The sequence below is a fragment of the Marmota monax genome, unplaced genomic scaffold (genome assembly GCF_021218885.2).
Source record: "Marmota monax isolate L192 unplaced genomic scaffold, Marmota_monax_Labrador192_F-V1.1 WCK01_AAM20220418_F8-fsc00115, whole genome shotgun sequence".
Classification (NCBI taxonomy): Eukaryota; Metazoa; Chordata; class Mammalia; order Rodentia; family Sciuridae; genus Marmota; species Marmota monax.
This window is the reverse complement of record NW_026694419.1, coordinates 2,289,802-2,311,767: the sequence shown is the minus strand read 5'-3', so window position 1 is coordinate 2,311,767 and position 21,966 is coordinate 2,289,802. Positions and strand designations below refer to the sequence as shown.

General features: G+C 40.4%; 1 protein-coding gene across 6 annotated transcripts in view; it reads right to left on the bottom strand.

Annotated features, from left to right (window-relative positions):
* Positions 1-11,664: 11,664 nt before the first annotated feature.
* Pag1 (phosphoprotein membrane anchor with glycosphingolipid microdomains 1) overlaps positions 11,665-21,966 on the bottom strand; it is a 142,060-nt gene continuing 131,758 nt past the window's right edge. For 5 of the 6 annotated variants that reach the window (XM_046468218.2, XM_046468222.2, XM_046468219.2 and 2 more), the window contains one exon: positions 11,665-20,687. In XM_046468218.2, the coding sequence (XP_046324174.1) occupies positions 20,331-20,687 (357 nt within the window). In that variant the 3' untranslated portion in view covers positions 11,665-20,330. The remainder of the gene's footprint in view (positions 20,688-21,966) is intronic. The other variant, XR_006857013.2, reaches the window with a different exon arrangement.

Here is a 21,966-nt window from a genome sequence, read left to right as displayed (position 1 = left end):
TGCCATCGATAGAGCATATTGGCACCTGCAAATGTTAAATCCCCACCTCAAGGCAGCTTAGTGGAGTTTTTTCCAGCTGATTTCTAACTGGTTCTAGTGGTGTATATGTGCAGCTCCTGACTGCCTCCCAGCAAGGCTGGTGGACAATCACACAACGGATAGTGGCCTAAAGGGACCATAGCTTTGGGAGATGGAAACGTTAATGGCAGTTATGTTTGTTCACAAAGTCCATGGTTCCTGTCTGGTTCTATACCATCCTTGCTATGTAGTAATTCTAGGCAGAGCTCAATGACAGGGATAAGCTAAATTGACTGCTTTGCTCTGTAAGTATCTGCCTGTTTTTAATAGGACCAGAGACAGAAAGTAGTGCTGAATTTCACCATCATGCTGGCCCAGAGTGAGAAAACAAGATGAAATTCATCAACCCGGGAGGAAAATGTGTGTTTTTTAAGGGGTCACTCTGTGTGTCTGGATGAGAGGCTGACACAAACTCATAGTTTCCAGTAGAAGAGGAGACAACAGACTGGGCTGGAAAAGTCAGTTTCTGTGGTTGTGCCCTAGAATCTAGTTGCTGAGAAATAGAAGACAACAACTTTTCTTCTTTCTGAATTATTCATTTTTCTAAATTATTGTCAAGTTGTAATACTGAAATGTTCTAAAAATCCTTAAAGCAGAGGATTTTGAAATAAAAAGCAGCAGCCTTTCCTTCTTTGTGTGCATTGCAGAAAATATTCGCCTCCACCCCAAGCATGGTGCGGCAGGGTGAGTCAAAAGTAGAGATGAGCCAGACCTGTGGCCCTTCCCCCTGGATGGAGGCTGGCCTGGCTAAGCTGTAGATTCTCAATCCATCTCAGCACCATCATGAGGGGTGGAGGGGGCCAGTGATGGTTCTTAGGAGAACCTGATATTCATGGAGACTGAAGCCTGATTCTGGCCTTGAGAAATGGAAGCTGGGAGGCTGCAGCAACTATTAGTAAATGGAGTTTATACAAATAACTCACCATTCACCGTTGTCTTATATGTGAAGGATTTGGTTTTTTTTTTTTTTAGATACTAGGATTGAACTCAGGGATGTTCTACCACTGAGCTATAGCCCCAAACCTTTCTGTTTTCTATTTTGAAAACAGGATCTCACTGAGTTGCCCAGGCTTGACCTTCAACTTGTGATCCTCCTGCCTCAGCTTCCTGAGTGGCTGGGGTTATGAGTGTGCACCAGTGAGCCTGGCTTAAGTCATTAAATTTATAGTAATTTATTATACCAGCAATAGGAAATTAACACAGGTCCTGGCTTGGTTAGCTTGTGTTGCTATAACAAAATGTCATAGACTGGTTAATTTATAAACATCAGAAATGAAGTTCTGGAGGCCAAGAAGTTCACGACTGAGGTGCCAACCCTGATGTCTGGTGAGGGCTGCTTTCTGCTTCTAAGGTGGCATCTTCTTGCTGCATCCCCTTGAGGGGAGGAAGGTGTGTCCTCACATAGCAGAAAGGATAATGGAGCAAAAGGGTGCTTCAACCCCTTCAAACTCAAGCCTTTTCCACAAGAGTGGGCCCTCATGACTCTGTCAGCTCCCAAAGGCCCACCACCTTTTAATATTGCTGCATTGGGGATGAAATTTCAACATGTTTTCTAAAGGGAAAATGAACATTCAAGCCATAGCAGAACCAAAAGTGCTGATGAGGCAAATACACACTGATCTTATTATGGGATAGTAAAACCAGCCTGGCCTGTCACCCCCAGCAGGCTATAAAAGAAAAGGCAAGATGGCTGAAGATAAATTCGTTAAAGAATTTTGCATGGAGTCCTTGGAGCAAAAAGTGTTTTGGGTCTGCCTTTCCTTCTTTGTGTGCATTGTAGAAGGTATTTACCTCCACCCCAAGCATGGTGCGGCAGGGTGAGTCAAAAGTAGAGATGAGCCAGACCTGTGGCCCTTTCCCCCCTGGATGGAGGCTGGCCTGGCTGAGCTGCAGATTCTCAATCCATGTCAGCATCATCATGACGGGTGGAGGGGGCCAGTGATAGTTCTTAGGAGAACCTGATCTTCATGGAGACTGAAGCCTGATTCTGGCCTTGAGAAATGGAAGCTGGGAGGCTGCAGGAAATAGTTGGGGCTGTGGGTAAAGGTAGAAGCCATGGCTGTACTTCCACTGGGATGTGGGAGCACCTGACAGTGCTGTGGTAAAAGAACCCAGCTCTAGAAACCTGCCCACTGGGCTCCTCACCCAGGGAGTGTGAGGCTATGGGATAGTGCTAGGGTAGGAACTAAGGCTGAGATGAGAAGTCACCCATGGTGCGGTATAGCTGTCCCCTCTGGCCTTTTCTGAAGGGACTACTGACTTACCCCGTCAATGAGCCAGTATTTGGATGCTTTTGTAACAGAAGGACTGGACACTCAGGTTCAAGGTGCCTATTTCATTTCTTTTTCCTCGAGGAAAGGAGGAACTCGAAGGGTCACCAGGGCGGAGGGCAAGTGGCTGTGGGGAAAGTGGAAGGAAAGAATGGACCCTCCCCCTTTTTCACTTGGGGCCCTGCAGAAAGATGCTGCCAAGGGACAACCCAAGCAAGCTGGGGAGAGAATTAGAGATGTGTGGATGTACAGGTGAGAATCAGTGTCCATGTTACAGAGACTAGGCATCCCTCCTTCAGGGTTTTGAACAAAACCTTCGCATGGCAGGATCGTGAGTGTATGTCACCGGAAGGAAAATGGTGAGAGCTATGGCAATGCCATTCCCTTCTTTTATTTATCGATTCATTGAAAGAATATTTACTCAATGTTGACTGGGTAATACTCTATCTATAGAGCTGGTCTTTCTGAGAAAGGGTCAAGCCCTTTGCTGGATTTCTTCAGCCATCAGTAAGATTCCCCTATTGACCCTTGGAGAGATCCACCTTGCTGAAGACACTAATGTGTCCTTCCTCATCATTACCAGCATTGTATAGTATAAAATGCATGCACCAAAAATCAGATGAGCAGTTTCATATTGAGGGAGTATCTTCTGATTGTACTCTGGAGGTTTGTTTTCCAAATATTTCCAAGTGAGCCAAGTACCCAGAAGTGGTGAAACTTTAATCCCTCCAAATCCTGGCTGATGGCTTCAAAAGTATGAACAACTCACCAGTATATTCCTGCCTTAAGTCCCTGGGAGAAGGGGGCTCATTTTCTCACCTCTCTATTGCTAAATTAGAATTTAGCCTCTCTGTACAACTGAATCAGAGTCTTGTACTGCAGCCAAAACACAGTGTGCCTTGGACAACTAAAGATGTCTTTTCAAGTGAAACAAAGAAATTTAATTAGAGCCAGGCAGGAAAGTATTTGCAGTGTGACATCTGGCTTTGTATCCTCTCTCTGGCCCCGCAGGCACCACCAAGGAGGGTACAATGTGGCAGGTGGTTGTTGGGAGTCTAAGCCAAAGCCAGAAGTTAACAGAGAATCCCTCACACGATGGTGGCTGCCACCGGAGGTAGTGCAGATGAGCAGGTTGGGTCTCCCACTGGGCGGGAATCAATGTCAAGTGTGTGTGTGTGAATGTGTGTGCACATGTGTATATGTGCATGTGCATGCAAATGCTGTGTAGAACCGAGGCAGGTGGACAGGGGAGAAGGACACTAAAATAAAATCATGATAATGATAAGTGGGCATCTTTTCCTCCAATGTAAAGGGACAGCTCTTTGAAGGAAGTCAGTCACTTTCACATGATCTTGAAATCCCCCGAGCTGAGTACGCTCCCCATTTCACACTCTGATAGAACAGACTGAAAGAACAGACAGAACAATTGCCCAATATGCTCAAGGTTCTGTGGTGAATAATTGCCAGTGTTGGGATCTTTGATGTCTTTGACACTGACACCTGTGATATCCTTTCTCCCACCCTGCCTCTCCAATAGACCCTTCCTGTAATTTTTTCTAAGGATGTGTGCCTTGGTGACTCCATCAGTGGGGCTCTGGAGGTAGATGATTCTGCCTTTCTGTCCTCTGTGTCTTTATCTGTAAAATGAGCTGGACCAAGTAGGCAAGATCAAAGATCCCTTTTAACTGAACATTCTGTTTGTGAAGGGTATCCCAAACCAGAAGATGCTAGCTAGTGGTGGTGGAAATCTGACTTCATCATCAGACCCAGATACACACAGTGACATTTAGTTTTTCCGAAGCTGACTTGGAATTGGACACTAGTTCCCACTCTGCTCCACTGCAGGCCTACTGTTTTTAGTGTCTGGCACATAAAATGCTCAGCAATTGTTTGCTGAATGAAAGACGGAATGCAACACAGCACTCATTTGGTGGTGTGTTTAGGGTCAGGAATGAGAGTCTTCTATAGATAACAGGATTTAGGAAGGACTATTAGGGCTGCAAGATGAATAAAGCCTGGATATATATATTATATTTAAATATAATATATATATTTAAAATTTTAAAGCAAACAAAGATCTGGTTTCAGTGATTTAGTTAGATGACTTACTTTGATGTGGCTGCATTATAGGCATGCTGTGGAAGAGCAAAAAAGTAGTGAAACTTTAATGCTACTGTCTGTTTATTTTTGTGGCAAAGAAGGAGATCCAGAGCAGATGATATTTTGTCTTCAAGCAGCACATCAAGCAGTCTTAGAATATGTGATGGAAAGTCTTGAGCCCAGTGGGGAGTGGAAAATGGAATTGCCCTGCACATTCAAATGAGGAGACTGAGGGGAGAGTGTTGGTGAGCAAGGATGTGGGGGGTGAGCTCCCCACTCCATCCAAGATGCTTAATATTCAGTTCCAACTTTTGCTTTGTGTGACATCTGTTACCTTGATCAATGCTATGTGGGTGCAATTTTGAGGGAAATTTAAAAAGTGGGCCTTGGGTTATTGTAGAATTAGAAACAGAGGAAAACGAGGTGGATGGTTTAACAGAGATCAAGAGCAGTTGGTCCCTGTTGAAGTCCCTGGCATTCTACAGAAGGCTGAGAATAACCTTGACCCAACTATAACCTTACTTTACATGGAAACTAATTTTGTTGAAATTTCCAATGAGAGCTTGACCTTCCCTGAAATCTGTGAAGTCTGGAAGGCATGGGGCTTTGCCAAGGCAAGGGCTTCCATTCCCTAGAGCCAGAGAGAGAGGGGCATTTGGTTTAGGAGGCACAGCACAAGCAGGGCTCTATACACATGGCTGCTTTATTTCAGGACTCAGGAAGAAGCCATTGATGCCAAGGGATATGAATATTTAACATTTTCCCAAGAAAACAGTCAATCTGTTAGTTTTACCCTTCTGCATGCAACAAGATGTGGATGGTAAGCAAGTGAAAGACACTGAGGACAATTCAAGGACACTGGATCCAACTGGTTATGAGAAATAATGAAATGAGAGAAGCACCAGAGAATAGAAGACCATGTAGAAAAATATGAGCAAGAAGAGCTAGTAAAGGAGATAACTGTGTGTGTGTGTGTAAACTATTTTACCTTAAATTAAAAAATGCTAATCAGGTTAATAGTTTAGTTCTCTGTGCATTCATTCCTCCTCTTCCTCCTTCCCCTCCTTCCCTTCCTCCTCCTCCTCCTCTTCTTCTTTGTACTTGAGATGCTTTACCACTGAACTACATTCCTAGTCATTTTTATTTTTTCTTTTGCAATAGGGTCTTGCTAAGTTGCTTAGGCTGGCCTTGAACTTGTGATCCTCCTGCCTTAGTCTCCCAAATTGCTGGAATTATAGACGTGTGCCACCATGCCTAACACTCTTTCTTCTTTTTAGCTGTTCTCTCGGTCTCCACTATGTTGTACTTCAATTTGGTTACTAAGCTAGTCTTCATTCAAGTAACTGTGGACTTTCATCCAGTGCTGACATGATCATATCCTACAACACTTATTTTCTGGGGCTGGGGTTCATATACTGTTAATGGACAATAGCTATGAGATTTTTGGAAAACGATCAATGAAGTCTCCATGTGGAACAACCCACTGATTTGGTTCAGGTTTTTCAATTTATTATAATTGGAGAGCTTACACCTTTCCTCCCTCAACTCCATGTAATAATAGTACAAATTATCTTTCATCAACAAGCTCAAAGCAATATTATTATTATTCTGGTACTGGAGGTGGAACTTACAGACACTTTGTCACTGAGCTATATATCTCCAGAGCCATATATACCAGTTCTTTCTTTTGGGGGGTGGTGTTACTAGGGATTGAACCAGGGATGCTCAACCACTGGGCTACACCCCCCAGCCCTTTTTTGTATGTTATTTAGAGACAGGGTTTCGCTGAGTTGCTTAGTGCCTTGCTAATTTGTTGAGGCTGGCTTTGAACTCTCAATCTTCCTGTCTCAGCCCTGGAGCCGCTGGGATTAAAGGCATGTGCCACCACGCCCGGCTAGCTCCAGTTTTTTTTTTTTTTTTTTTTTGAGAAAAGGTCTCACTAAGTTGCTGAATGTGGCCTCAAACTTGTAATCCTTCTACCTCTTTCTCCTGAGTTGCTGGGATTACCAGTGTGCGCCATTTCACCAGGCTCAAAGCAATATTATTAAATAATTATGAAATCAGTAGGAAATAATAATGTGTTATTACTTGTGGAAAGTGAGAGGTGCATATTCTAAGTCCCAACTTAAATCATTATCTATTCCCCTTCAAACTTTCTCTTTCTATACCTATTGTAATATCATCATTTATCCAGAAATCCAAGAATTATCTTTACATCTGTATGTTCTTAATCCTTTACATTGCAGCAGTCATCAGATCTCTTCTGTTCTACCACTCATTTAGGTTGAGAATTAGCATCTTTGTGTTTTTCCTCTATTGTGTTTGCCTGGTGAAACCCCTCATTATGTGTGAACTGGTCTCCTGCCTTTGGTCCTCACACTTCCCAGTACAAACTCCAACTGCCTCTGGCTGAAGCCCTTTAACTCCTTGCAAATGCTTGCATCTCCCACACACTGAATTCACCTTTATGTCACCAGCACACGTGTACAGCTTGGGAGCCGGCTACACATAGACTTAAATATTATTCACCTACTACCTACTCATGTACCATCCATCCTTTGACATATGTTTAGGAGTTCCTACTTTGTGCAAGCGTACTTTAGGTGAATGAGATCATGGCAGATATGTTGCTTCTTATCCTGATGCATATATTTAAACATTTATAAAGAAGTTTTATAAATTCATGAAGACAAATATATCAGTGTCTTCCTTTATGATTTGTGCTTTTTTGGGCATTGCTTGAGAAATCCTTCTGTTCTAAACCCTACTAAAAATCTTCATAGCACTATTTTGATTAAGAACTGAGGCCTGGGGCTGGGGTTGTGGCTCAGTGGTAGAGTGCTGCCACCATGCATGAGGCAGTGGGTTCGATCCTTAGCACTGCATAAAAATAAAATAAAGATATAGTGTCTAACTAAAAAATAAATATTAAAAAAAGAATTGAGGCCTGGGATGAACTACCTGAGTTCAGATCCCTCCCAAAGCTGGACAACTTAGTTGTGCTGCTTCAGTTTGATCATCTGTATAGTGAGAATAAGAGTATTTAACTTATAGTTTGTTTTTAAGATTAAAGGTGGTGTCATTTACAGGAAAATGGATGGAACTTTTAAGACCATTGTGCTAAGTGAAATAAGTCAAACTCAGAAGATCAAGGGTTGTGTTTTCTCTCATACGTGGAAGATAAAGAGGAGAGCAGAATAGAGGAGGGAAGTAAGGGGTGGTGTGCTGGGGAGGAATATTATCCAAATTATATTGGTATTTTTTATACAAATACGTAACAACAAATTCCATCATTACGTACAACTATAATGCACCAAAAAATGTGGATAAAAAAGATTAAAGGTGTTAATACAATTAAATGCATATTGAAGGGCACCTCATAAATGGCAGGTTTATATTGTTACAGCTATTCCGTTAGTTCTTTATCTCTTAATAACAAATTTATTTTCATTTATAATATAAATTGTAAATCCAATTTTTTTTTTGGTATGGAAAGATAATTGTTGCTAAACCCATTTGACATCGTTCAATGCCTTCTCTTTGCTCCTAGAATCACATCTCAATTCCTGATCTTGGTCTACTTTGCTTTATTGGATCTGACCCCTGCTCATCTTTAAATTTTTTTCCCCCATTCTTTATCACTGGGACTCCATGGAGGTTTTAGAACAGCCTCTTTTCCTCTTTAGAGTTCTTTGGGATTGCTTTTTTTTTTTTTTAATATTTTGTTGTTGTTGATAGACCTTTATTTATATGTGGTGGTAAGAATCGAACCCAGTGCCTCACACACGCTAGACAAGTGTTCTACCAGTGAGCCACCACCTCAGCCCTGGGATTGCTCTTTTCTTGGAATGTTTTGCTCCTCACGTTTTATATGGCTCCAGGTCACTCACTGGTCTACCTACAAGAAAAAGGTATCCTCTCTCCTCACCCACAAACTCTGGAACTCTTTACTTCATCCTCATTTATTTCCTTTATCTATCTTGTTTTATTCATCACACTTAGGATCTGAATTTGTTTTGACAAGTTGTTTATGTTCTTCTCCCACTAGACTCAATGTTCATTGAAGTAGAAGCTCTTGTTTTATTTACTCCTGCATCCTCAACACCTGGAACAGTGTCGGGAAATAGTAGGGGTGTAGTACTTACCTTACTGAGTAATCTGTCTTTGTCTCCTTACCCAAATGGGCTTGCTTTTTGGAAGGATAATTCTAGTAATATTATGTAAGGTTGATTTGGGGTGCTGCAGAGGTACTCAGGAGGGGAATGGCTAGACATGGGCAAGCATGGTGGAGAGAGAGACATCTGGGGTCCGGCGGGTTGACCCTGCATTAACTTGTGTATATGTGTATGAGAAGGTCGGTGTTTTCCTGGCTTGGAGCTTTGGTGTTGGCTGGGTGCCATGCCTGGAGTGCTCTTTCTTTGAATTAACCTTTTGAACTCATATAAACTATAACCTGCTCACAGACCCCTTTTATCTAAAGTGGATCTCCAGAGACCATACAATTGGCTGAGATATCAGGATACTACATTCCCTGAGAATTTAAATGTGTGTGCCAAACATTTAAAGGTAGACACTAAAACCATTACAATGTGAGCGCCAATGAGACAAGAGTTTTGTCTCTCTTCTGTCACTGTCTTTCAGCACCTGGAACAAACTAAGTGCTGAGTAAATATTTAGAGAATGAATCAATAAGTGGATTTCCTGTGGTTTCTTTTGTTTTCCTGTTAACTTGTCTTTCTACTTTGATGTTGCAATGATTTTTTTTTCTCTTTTAGTCTTGAGCATTGAAAGCTGTTTGCTTTGAGGTCTGTTTCAGAAGACCCCTCTGCCAGGTGGTGAGGCTGCTTATCTCCAAGTTAGATGCCTCTCTTTCTCCCCCACCACTTTTTGCATTGGTCTAGTTTGGAGCACATCCCTACCTTGTTACTCAGCCATCTCTTCATAAATTCACCATCACAGAGAAGCTTTTGGAAAAGCTCAAGAATAAAATGGTAAACTTGAAAAACACTATTACAAGATGTACTCATAGGACTATGGATGATAGAGAGGTGAGAGAATTCGAGCCAGACCAAACACTTATTTGGTGCTTGCTATGTGTAGAAAACTGCAGTATATGTTATGAGGGCCACTTCACATCTCAAATGTGCCCCAAATGCCAAAATGAGACAGCTGAGAAAGATGATTCCACTCCAGAATGATCACATTTTGAGATGACAACAGGACATACAGATGGAGACATCTTGCAAACAGATGTGATGCCTGGTAAGACAGTTGGCTTTGGAGCCCCTGAGGTCCAGCCTTAAGATTTTAAGAATCAACTAGGATGAGAGCAAACAATCAGAATGACAGCCTTAAAGGTAGCTGGGGATGTAGCTCAGTGGTACAATGCTAACCTAGCATGCGTAAGGCCCCCAGGTTCAATCCCCAGCAGTGCTAAAACCCCCCAAAAAACAAACCTTAAAGGTATAGTAAGGTCCTAGATCATATTTTAAATGAATAGAGCCATAATGCAGACTGCAGTCTCAGAGGCAGAAAAGTGGACGACCAAATCATTTTTTAAAACAATGACAAAGTGAGTGGGATATGTTTGAGTCACCATAATTAGGGAATCTGAATTCTTATTTCTCAATGAACATTTGCTAACTGTCTGCTAAGTGCTGGAATTGGCAGTGTACTTCTGCTAGAATAGCAGAGACTCTATTCCAAGACGACAGAAACCCTACTAACTTTCTGAGCTCCAGAACTTCAATTTGCTCAGTTAGTCCAGGTGCAATGACTGGTTCTGTCTCCCAAAGACTCAGAACAAGCTTTTCTTAGCTCCGAGGTTTCACATATGGAATGGCATTGAGACTAATGGGTCTTAGAAAGGAGAGGCAGTTCTCCCACATGGTTAGAAATGAATCCAGGGTTGGAAACCAAGATGATCAGGAATTTCCCTACATTTGCCTCCAGGCTGCCATTAATGCTTTACAGCAAATGCAAGGGAAGCTAAGTCCTTTGACACGGGAAAGGGGCAAACATGGCCTCCGAGGGCTCAGCAGGCCCCAGGTGAGATGGCCTATAGTCTGGGGAAGCCATGGCTCCCTGTTCTGCCTCTTCCACCCCGTATACTTCCTGCAGCCTCTCTTGGGCTTGCAACGCCCATCATTAGAGTGAAGGATGGTTCTGTTCAAGAGCCCCAAGAGCAAGCTCCTTAAACTGTGAATGGTCCTAAGAGTAGGGGGGGATTTTTACCCACTCCATAGGAGAGAGGAGTTAGCTGGTTAGAAATGAGCATGTGAGTCCCTGGAGAAATAGGGCCATGAGGTGAGTATCCTGGTGCAGATGGGATGGGACAGAAGGAAAGAGCAAGGAATAGGCTCAGAAAGGGAGGCTCAGCTGTGGGTTGGTCTTATCTGAGGGGATACAGAATACAGGGCTTGGGGCATCTCGAGTTCAGGGGCACAGATTAAAAGGAGACAGAACACAAAAGAAAACCCTCATTGTTACACCTTTTGGCTCCAAGGCCAGTCTCCCCCACCCCCATATTAGTTGTAGATGGACACAATATCTTTATTTATTTATTTTTATGTGATGTTGAGGATTGAACCCAGTGCCACACACATGCCTGGCAAGTGCTCCACCCCAGAGCTACAACCCCAGTCCTCAAGGTCAGTCTTCATTAGGAGAGAGTGGCTAAGGTTAAATTCTAAGTGAAGCCATTTGCTCTGAGACCTTCTCCTGGAGTTACTTGGTCCCTTCAGTGGATTTGCAGATGGGTTCTCAAGACCTGGGCACTGCTTGCTCACTTTCCTAGAAGTACCTGTCAAGTGTAGACAGACACCACCCAAAATTTCCCAGGGTTGTTGTGTAAGTTGGTCTTGCTAGTATTTAAGAGCATTTAGCACTTGCTGGGTACCATGCTGAAGACCTTAGTCCCCCAGGTAACCCTTTAGTCAGTTCTATGCTATGAGCCCACAGTCACCTAGGAACTGGGATGCAAATCTGCAGGTTCTTTTCTGCAGATTTTGACCCTAATTGCTACTCACTTTGGTCTGAGATTTACTCATATTCCCCTTCCTGTCAGGGTGGTGAGCTGACTGAGGGAGTCCCCAATCCTGGCTATGTACTAAGAGTATACGAATCAGCTCTTCTTGACCTTTCCAAATACCAAATGAATTTTAACAAGCTTTTATATAAAACTGACCTTTATTATAATTAAAAAAGAACAAAGACAATTTGATAAGTGCCTTTAATTACAGTGTACCTGCTATTTACATGTAATTATACTTTTTATATACAGCTTGAATAAGGTTCATTACATGTAAACTATAAGATATTACAAGCTACACTCCAGCCTTTTCTGAATATTCAGAATTGAAGTACCACCAGCAGGAACACAGAAAACAAATACCCACTTCAGTTCTTTAGGTACCATTACTGGATGAATAATCAAGATCTAGCCACAGAAGAGAATTGGAAATATGCATCAAATTGAAAGAGATTCTTAACATGACTAACGGTATTGCTATTATCTAAACTCTAACATAATTAATCATTGTATCATTAAAAACAATACAGCTTCAATTTATATAGCACCTTTCTTCGAAAGAGGTCAAAGCATTCATACTTATCTATATTATCTCATTTGTCCCCAAAACATCCCTATGAGGTAGGCAATGGTTGATATCATTATCCCCATTTTGTATATGGAGAAACTGAGGCACAGAGAAGTTAAATCATTTCTTTGAGGTCACACAGTAAAGTCAATGCTGGAACAGGTACCATAGCCCTGTGCTCTTGTCTCCAAAACCAATGTTATTGTTTCAACTAAATTGTTCCATTAGAGCATCTAATTCAACACCTCAATTCACTTTTCCAAGAAATAAAAAAGTGCATTTTTTTCACTCATAAAAATTGTTGAAATATTAAAGGCAAGAACCATTCTGGGATGGATGGCAAATTGATGTTACACTCTTCTAGAAAGAGCTTAGGGAAGTTTTTGTTTTGCTTTTTTCATTCATTCAAGGAGTTTCTCTTCCTAGTTGGAACACAGAAGATGATTTGAAAGAATCCTCTTAGTCACATCCAAATTTTAGTTTTTGTGGCCATATTATGTTATCTGCAAACCAGGTTCATTCCTGAGTTTTAAAAAAAGAAGAAAACGTCTAAATAGTTTTATCATGGATACATATTTTCTGTTCACTCCTTAAAAGACTCCAGGTGGTAGAGAGGGAGTTAGTAACATACATTTTCCAGACAGACATACAGATGAGAAACACAAAAGCAGTAAGTCACCCAGGTCACTTGGTTCAAATTTTACTATTAATCCCTTACCCCTCTCCGAGTCAAATATATATATAGTCTATACTCAAAGGAAGAAAAAAAATTTTTTTAAATAAGTCCCAAAATCTAAGGAATAGAGCATGCTCTCAGGTTACAAGTTGTTGACTTGAACCTAATATTCAGTTTTCTTTGCTTAACTACTGGCACAGGTGAATTGCTTCTCCTAAGAGGCAAGCCCTGCTAAAGGTACTGACCCCCTCTGGGACATCTGTGGGCAGCTGTGGAGCAGCACAGAGAAATTAAGGTTCTGGTGGTTCCAAAACAACAACAACAACAACAACAACAACAACAACAACAACAACAACAAAAACACCAGAGAAGCCTAGATGTGGAAAATAAATTTTAAAAAAGCAAGCGAGCTAAGGGATCGGTGGCCAGTGTCACATCAGGTTCTTCTATGAGTTTTACATGGAAAAATGCATGGAAGCCTGTCAAAGCAATGTTCTCATCTCAAAATCGTTTGCAAATAGTAGACTCCAGCTTTTGGTTTTAGCAGCTTCACTGAGGGAAGGACACTGCTGTCATTCAGGAAGCCTTTACTCTCTAAATGGGAGATAAAGACTAAAAAAAGAAAAAAAAATTCTCTTTCAGCTTAAGAAGGGAAAGGGAAATATAGAGAGAGTGGGAGTAGGGAGAGTGTGTGTTTATGTTTTAGTCCAGGGATTGAACCCAGGGGTGTTTTACCATTGAGTCACATTCCCAGCCCTTTTTATTTTTTATTTTGAGGCAGGGTCTTGCTAAATTTCTGAGGCTGTCCTTGAACTTGCAATCCTCCTGCCTCAGCCTCCCAAATAGCTGGGATTACAGGTGTGTGCCACTGTACTTGGTTGAAAATAGTGCCTTTTAAACTCATTGTTTCCAAGTTGTTGAGTTAAAAAGGAAACTAAACAAAATCAAACCAGGACATTACAAGGCAATTCTGAACTGTAGGCTCCAAGCACCAAGACTAGTCTGTCTTCTAGCTTTAGTTCACCATTCAGGGTGAACTTTTAAAACAAAACGAAACAAAACAAACAAACAAACAACAGCAACAAAAAATATATAGAGAGAGAATGAACAGATATGTATACTGTTAATTTTGAAAAAGTTATACTCTAGAATATTCAAATAACTATGATGAACTACAAGGAAGTTTAAAAATCAAAACTAGACACATCTTGGTGCCTTAAATATGTAGAAAATGAGAATCTAGACTGCTTTATCACCCATTCACCTGTGCCAGTAGTTAAAATAGTATTGCATTCCATAAATCAAACCTTTACCTATAAATGATAACTTTGTATTTAGATACAGTTATTCTCAATATCTGATAACTTTGTATTTAGATGCTTGAACATTGTCAGTTTTCTTGAGACCTGGGAGAGTAGCACAAACTAGTTTTTAACTAACATAGCTCATAAGCACCATTTCCCAAGGGAAGAGAGTATAAGAGTTGGATGGCTAAGACATTTTACATTCAATTTATTTGTAAAGTGATTAATAATTATGATTAAAAATAATTATGATTAATACAAGTGATTAAAAATTATTAATAATTTTCCCATTGGAATAACCAGCTTTCTCCTACTTTACTGAAAACAATTGCTGTGCAGCTGATAGAGGGCTACCTTCAACAGGATGCTCAGTGAGGCTACTCCTTCCCTGGGACATGTGGGGACACACGCCAGCCTTGGAACACTGTGGGGGAAAGCAAGCTTACTTGTTATTTGGTGACAGTATGGTGCTAATATTTCTGAACTTGTGAGTTTGATTCTTCCTCACCATTTTAAAAAGTTCTGTTTTTTTTTTTAATTTTTTTTTTTTAGTTGTAGATGAACAGCATGCCTTTATTTTGTTTATATTTATATGATGCTAAGAAACAAACTCAGTGCCTTACACATGCTAGGCAAGCATTCTGCCACTGAGCTACAGCCCCAGCCCCCAAAAGTTCTTTTCTTAATGTCAATTATGCTCATGAAAGAGGTGGGCAGGAGCGTGTATGGTTTAGCAACACTTGTGACAAAAAACACCAACACCTGCTTCCCTAGGATGATCTATGGTCTTGGTACCCTGTGAAGCAGGGAAATCTGACTTGGGCAGAACTGTCTGGTCACCAGCAGTTTTGGAGAATGGTTCTGGGCTGGCTGGCAGGGTCTGGGATAATGGGGGATTGTGATTTGAAAAATGTTAGTGGATGTCCTTTAAGTAGCAGGCGGAGAGGTCTGGGTGGGGAAAAAAACCCCAGGTGTGGTGGTATTCAAAGGAAAGTGACAGAATCTGTGCAGGACAAGCCAAAATAAGGCAGGAAGAAATATTAACCTCATGACCCCGTTCTTTAGACTCCCTTCAAAGGAGTGAGGGAGACTCAATATCTAAAAGACATTTTTGCACTTACAACTAAGGTTTAAAAATTCTCACTTAAGTATTAAAAGCAACTTCCCCATGGTTTTATGAATTGGATAATTTGACCATTACAAAGACCTTTTGAGACAATGCGTAAAACTTCTGTTAAGTTTCAGAAATTATATTTTACTATTTTTTGAGTAAGGGGGAGTATTCTCAACTGATCAGGTCCACCCTTTAGATAGTATGTCACTTTTGGGGTAACCATTTTTATGAGGAAAAAAAATGCATGAACAATGAAATGATAATTCTTATTTACAAATAACAGATTTGGGCAGGGGGCTATATTTCAATCTCCTCCAGAAAACATGAGACATGTTAACATAACACAAGTATCTAAAAGATAACAACATTAAAACATTTTACTGTTGATAATTTAACATACAGAAATCTGAGGAATGATAATCACCCACCTTTACAATACATTACATAGGTGATACAAAACAACCGTAGCACAATACTTTTTTTGAAAATTACCCATCGTATGTAAGTGGCAAGCAAAGAAAAATCTTTCTGCTTTAAGATAAATGAATTCCAAATCAGATTTTTAAAAACAATCTTTAAACAAACAACAACAGTTTTCTCATTTCAAAAGTCTGACATGTTGAGGAATTTGAACTATAATTTTTCATTAAAGAACATGAAAATAAATGAAATATTTCAGAAATACTAGAAATTAGATGCGATCAAGACTTAAAAATGAGCAAAGGGATTAAAAACAACACCATTACATAATGTTTGTTCTCTTCTGGACTATGATTTTAAAATTTCACATGCAATTTCCAGATAAAAATTCTAACTCATCCGGGCTCCTGGATTGATCTCTTAAGTTGAACACTTTCAGTCTTGGTGTGTTCAACTTGTCTAATGCCACTGCAAGGAATAATGGATTTTAAAAAAAGTTACAACACAGAGCAAGGAAATGCTACTACAAGATAAGGAAGTTAGATTCCACTGCAAATAAAGCCATATTTGATATTATAGACACATGTTCCTATTTTCACATCAGTCACTTCTCAACACCAAACATTACACTTTAACTTTTCCCAATGACACAGTACAATAAGCCTGTCAAGATTTCCAGGAAATAACCATCAGTATCTACTGTGCTTCCAGCAGACAAAGCTTGGCTGGGTACCTGAAATCAATACTTTTAGAAGAATAGCATCACAAGAGTACACAGACTTAACTATTACAAGGAATGTTGAAAAAATGTCACTCATTTACACAATCCTAATTCAGTCTTGAACTGGAGCTTTGTAATCTTAGCCATGGTGTCCTCTCAGGGCTGTTTTGCATATCATATCACACCGATGCCTGTTGATTCTGCTATAAAAACCTCTGGGTTTTAAAACAAAACAGATCACCACCACCAGGTAACCAGTCACTGGTACTGGGACACTGGGAGTCACCTGGCCTGGGCTCCATCCTGGCTCAGGGTCATTCACTTGATGCTTTTGACCAAATCTCTTCTCACACACTTATCTGAGAAGCACACCTATGTACATTTCTTCCTCTCAGACAGAACATGTCTAATGAAATCTTAAAATACCACTGTTTTTCAGCCAAGAGAATTATAGACATAATTTAAAATCTGAATGTATTCATTAGAGAAATTAAATGAGGTGCACTCTAGAAGGTTTTCTCTTAATTACCAAATGCAAACTATTGGAGGACTGTTTCTTGTAATCCTGTTTTTTATGACCAAGAGTTCATCATAGTCATATGATAAATACTTAATAGAGCGTATGCCAATTAACCAAGCACCAGAGCTGTGCAGAGCAACAATACATACGTGTGTGTGTGTGTGTGTGTAGTTTATTCCAAGTTAAGGTAAGTAATTTAAGGTAAGTAACGTTCTAATTTGAAAACTGAATAAAAGAAATAGATATAGTGACATACTAAGATTAAATTTTCATACTTTGACTACCTATTGTTAACTTAGAACTCAATTAGAATTAACTCTGGGATTTTGATGGTGGATAAATCAGTGATTAACCTTTTCCCCCCACAAAGAATACTGGTATCTTTAAAAGCTTTAACTGATTTAATGATGTAATTTAGATCAGGAGGAGAAAAAAAATATGTAGCAAATACATTTTCAAAAACTACTCTCTTGTAGAATTCCTTAAACATTTCACATATAACACATTAACTTTCTGCTAACTATACTTGGGAAATACTAAAAGCAGCACAAAAATGCTCCTAAACTTTAAAAATATCTGAATAAAGATTTCTCAACCAAGGTAGATTTATAATTCTGATTTATAGCACAAAATTTTTATTAATCTTATTATCTTTTTATATAATTTCACATAACCTAGGTTATTATAACTAGATGCATACTATAGATGTCAGTGGTGAATTTTAAATATACAGTGAATTGTTTTTGACAATCACCTTTCATACATTTAAACTCTGTAGCATTAAGATCAAGATCAAACTTTTAAAAAGAAGCCACAGGCTTCTAACTCTAAGACTGGAGTACAGATTTTGAACAAAGACATGAAATTTATGAAAAACCGCACAATAAAGTCCAAACAAAGGTGAGACATCAATAAATACACTTCAATAAAACACCCGGTGCTCTGAAGAGCCAAGCTGTCTTCCTAGAGTTCACTCTGCATCTCCCTCCCCCATCCTGATGGACTGTGCTATCATATATTCTTCTAGAATTTTTGCAGGAGGGCTTTAGAGTTCTTTTTAAAGTACACTTAGAATATTTTCTATCACAAAGTATTCTCACCACTTGTTCTCAAATTAAGAGAGTTATTTCAGTGCATATTTTATGACTATATTGCATAACCTATATTTGAACTCTTCTGGAGGAAATTCTGATAATGAAATTTTACTATGACGTGATTATTAATGATGAACTTGTCTCTAAAGAAAGTATTCTACACTTTAATAGAGATCATACCTATTTCCCTGGCTATAAGTCAGATATTATGAAATGCAATGAAACGTTTGACCTGGAAGGTGCCCACAGAGGAGGGTACAGCAGCATGCTGTGTGCAGGCGGCTGTTCCCATTTACTAAGAGAACCTGTGACCTGAGATTGCTGGGTCAAACTCATTCATACAAAGCAGTGAAAATCAGCAGGCAGAGCAGAGCTTTTGAAAGGTCTGAATACAGAGAAGTGCCTTGAACTTTCCTGATAAACTTCTCTCAAGAGATTCAAGGTTATTCCACCCTTGTTTTCTAATCAACAATAATTGTGTTCATGCACTTGACTTCTTCATGGGAGAGACTTAGTGGACGGACAATGAATGGCAACCAACAGAGTTCACTGTACAATTTCAAAAGTATAATACAAAGTCTTCACAAAACCAATCTACAAATAGAGGGACACATACCAGCGGGCTGGTCTCTACATTTTCAAGATGCTTCATTTTCCCAATTGCATTCTTCATAAGGAAGGAAAACAGCAAGATTATTAAATGTTTAAAGTCACAGATGTCACATTGGCATAGGATTATGACCTTTTTCTTTCTTTCTTTTTTTTTTTTAATCAGTGTAGGAAGGTTCCCCTTCTGTAGCCTACACTTGATGGCACTTCAAATGACAAGTGAACAAGTTTTCCAATGTTGGCCATATAAGACTTAAAGAGATGATTAAATTCAAACCAGGCTGACCTCTTAGTCTGAGCTACTTTCAGCCACTGATTTTTGTCAAATGAAGGAAAAAATTCTAATAGGCAATTTGTACTGGCAAGCCCTGGACTGTAGAATTCATCACTGTTTTCTTTAAAAATGCTATTAAACTTTATTAAAGTATGATACTTTTAGGAAGTTCATAACTCCTTGTCATATTTTATTCTTCCATCCTTTTTCACCATTTCAAATATTTCAGTAGCCTCCCCACAATCACTGAAATGGATTATTTATTCCTATCACAACTGCTGTAGGTTATTGATGAGGAGAGTTCCAAGTACCATTTGAGAAGTTGAGTCTTTAAAAACCTTCAAAGTTTTAAATGTTTGTTACCAAAAACAAACAAAAAAACAGTTACTTGTCATTATCTAGCTTATGTGCTTTGTGGTGTCTTTTCAAAATGAGAGTATAAATCATTGTACATAAAATCAAAATAGTTAATATACATTTTTCTGGCACTTTCTAGAAATTAGGCATTAAACATAAAACATCTTATAAATTTATATAATAAAAATAAATGTTTACATTTTAGTCTTAGATTACCTTAGGGTGTAGACAACTTATGCAAGTCTACACAGTTGGTGTGGGCGGCGACGATCACTGGAAATACCATGTCCACAGCCCTTCCAGTATGGATGCCTCGCTGCCGTCCACTTATGTGGTCTGTGTTCCAACATAAAGATTAAGGCTCTCTGTTTGGAAGGAATGAGCTCTGAGCTTCAGGAGTATAGACGTACCACGATATTCATTGAAAATACTGAAAAGGCTCTGACGAGTTCCCAAGGTTTTGATTAGAAAAATAAAACAAAGCATCTAAAACTGACTTCAAGTACTTTGGGGAAAGGCTGCTGATGCACAGTACCAAAATAAGAAGGAACGAAGACCTAAGAGACTCAAGGGACCTCCTGCCCCAAACCTATGCATAGTTTGGATTCCCAGAGACAAAAGTTGCAGCTCTGGGAAGAGGACGAGTGTGATGGGTGGGGACCAGGAACACCGGTTTCTCCCCATCCTATCTCGCCTCTGTTGAAAACCATTGCCAAGCCCTGTAGGAGAATTTCCTTGGATTGGACTGTATAAATCAGAAGATTTTATAGGGGAACATGCCATATATTTTTAAGGTTGGTAGCAGACAGAGAAAAGAAAAGACAGGAAGAAAAACCTGGTTCTTCCAAATGGCAGTATTTCAGGCAGGTGGAAGTGCAGTTCTTGCTGAGTGTAGTTCTTCCCTACAGCATGGCTGTCCTTACTAGAGGGATAAACCCTGACAGCTGGGATCTTTTGTGGACGGTGAGAGGGTGTGCGTGTGCTGGGGTGTCTCCCGGGGCAGGCAGGTGCACACTTGGGGACAGCCAGGTCTGGACATCAGAGTTTCAGGAACTGGGGAGACAGTCATGGCATGTACAATCATCTTCAGTTTTACTAAAGCAGCATATATAGCAGAGATCGATGTCACTTCTTATCCCCACAGAACTGTCCCCAGATACTAACCACAGGCTCTCTGGAGTTGTCTTCTGGGTTGCTAGAGCCTGGTGACATCTCTGCATTGCTGCAAGTCCCCAATGCTCTCATAGTCGTTCTCCTTGGGGACAAGACCAGGGTGGCCATTAATCTCCAGGGGGGGCTTATCTTCTTCTCTGTTTAGAGTCTGTATTGCTTCATAGTCGGGCTCTGGCTCCTCCATGGGTCTCCCTGCCGGTGGAAGCGTGCTGTTTGGAGTCTTCTCAAAGTCTTTAACGGTGGCATAGAGGTCATTACAAGAAGAGGGAGATCTCTGAGGGGCACCTTGAATGGTGGTGTAGGTGGATTCTAGCGCTTTATGTCCTGGTTTATGCACCGACTGTCCAGGCTTATTCACTGATGAGTACATGGCGGAGATCTAGGAAACAGAGGGAGAACTGAATAAACAGGCTTCAAGATGTGACTTCTTCCTCCCCTCTCGGGTGACAAGTTATATACTTAGCACTCATGGGCATCTGTGTGTGTGTGTGTGTGCACGCATGCATGAGTGTGTGTATGTCTTTAAGATTTGTTTTACTTATCTGTACTAATTCTGGAGTCCATTACCAGAGAATAATGACAGATGTTATCTTCAAACTTTGTAAATAGATCAATCTTATTTGCTTAATTCTGTGCAAACTGAGTTCCGTGAGTCTACTGAGGGGACTAAAGGCACAGGCCATGGTGGGAGCTCAGGACACCCCAGGACCTGGCACACACCCTCCTTTATTTGATTTCTATATCAGAATGATATTTTACCCAAAACATTCTACAGCTTTACCAAAAAAGGTAGAAGACATGTTTTAGACCAACAATTCTCCAAATGTGGGCTTCCGACCAACAGCAGCAGCATGTTGGAGTTTTTCAGAAGGGTAGATCTTCAGGCTGTACCTCAAGGCCTCTGACTCAGAGACTCCAGGGTAGGGCTCACAATCTGATGCCCACTAAAGTGTGAGAACCACTGAAGGAGACCATGCCTCCTGCTTCTGGTGGTGTGAGTGGCTGTTGGGCTCTGGGACATGTGTCCCTGTGAGCATTCAGGTCTCCACCACACTCTGACTTAGCTGCATGGTACTGGTTAAAGAGACATTTACAGAGCAGGCTTAGTTTTCTTCAATGGGAAAATTCATTCTTTTTTGCAACCAGAAATGAAATTTGGGGACCATTTTTGGGATACTCTTTCCTATAGTCAGAGCAGGCAGGCCCTTTCTAAACACACTGTGGCAGTGCTAATATATTTCACAAAACCTATAATATCAAGAAGGATTTAATTCTTCAGTCATGATAGATTAAATATACTGATGCACAGATATTTGGGGAGTATGACTCCCCAAATTTTTCTTAGAAATCATCCAGTAAGACATAATCTTCATTACCTGTATTTATTTTTACCACAGTGATTAATTCATTTAAATACCCTGGAAATAAATAAACATGTTTCCTGACAGATGCTTGGCTTTCCGAGCGCCCAGGGACATGTTCCTGTTCTCCCACATCTCGCAGACTGTGGGCGAGCTTTCCAGCTGGCTGCAGTAGCTTCTGAAGACAGCCCTGCCGCCTGTTAACTGGTCATCTGCATCAGAACTTTTTACTACCGGCTGGTGGGTCTGTTTTGTGAGGCCCTGACAGAGAAATCATCTTTGGAAGACTCTTGCCTT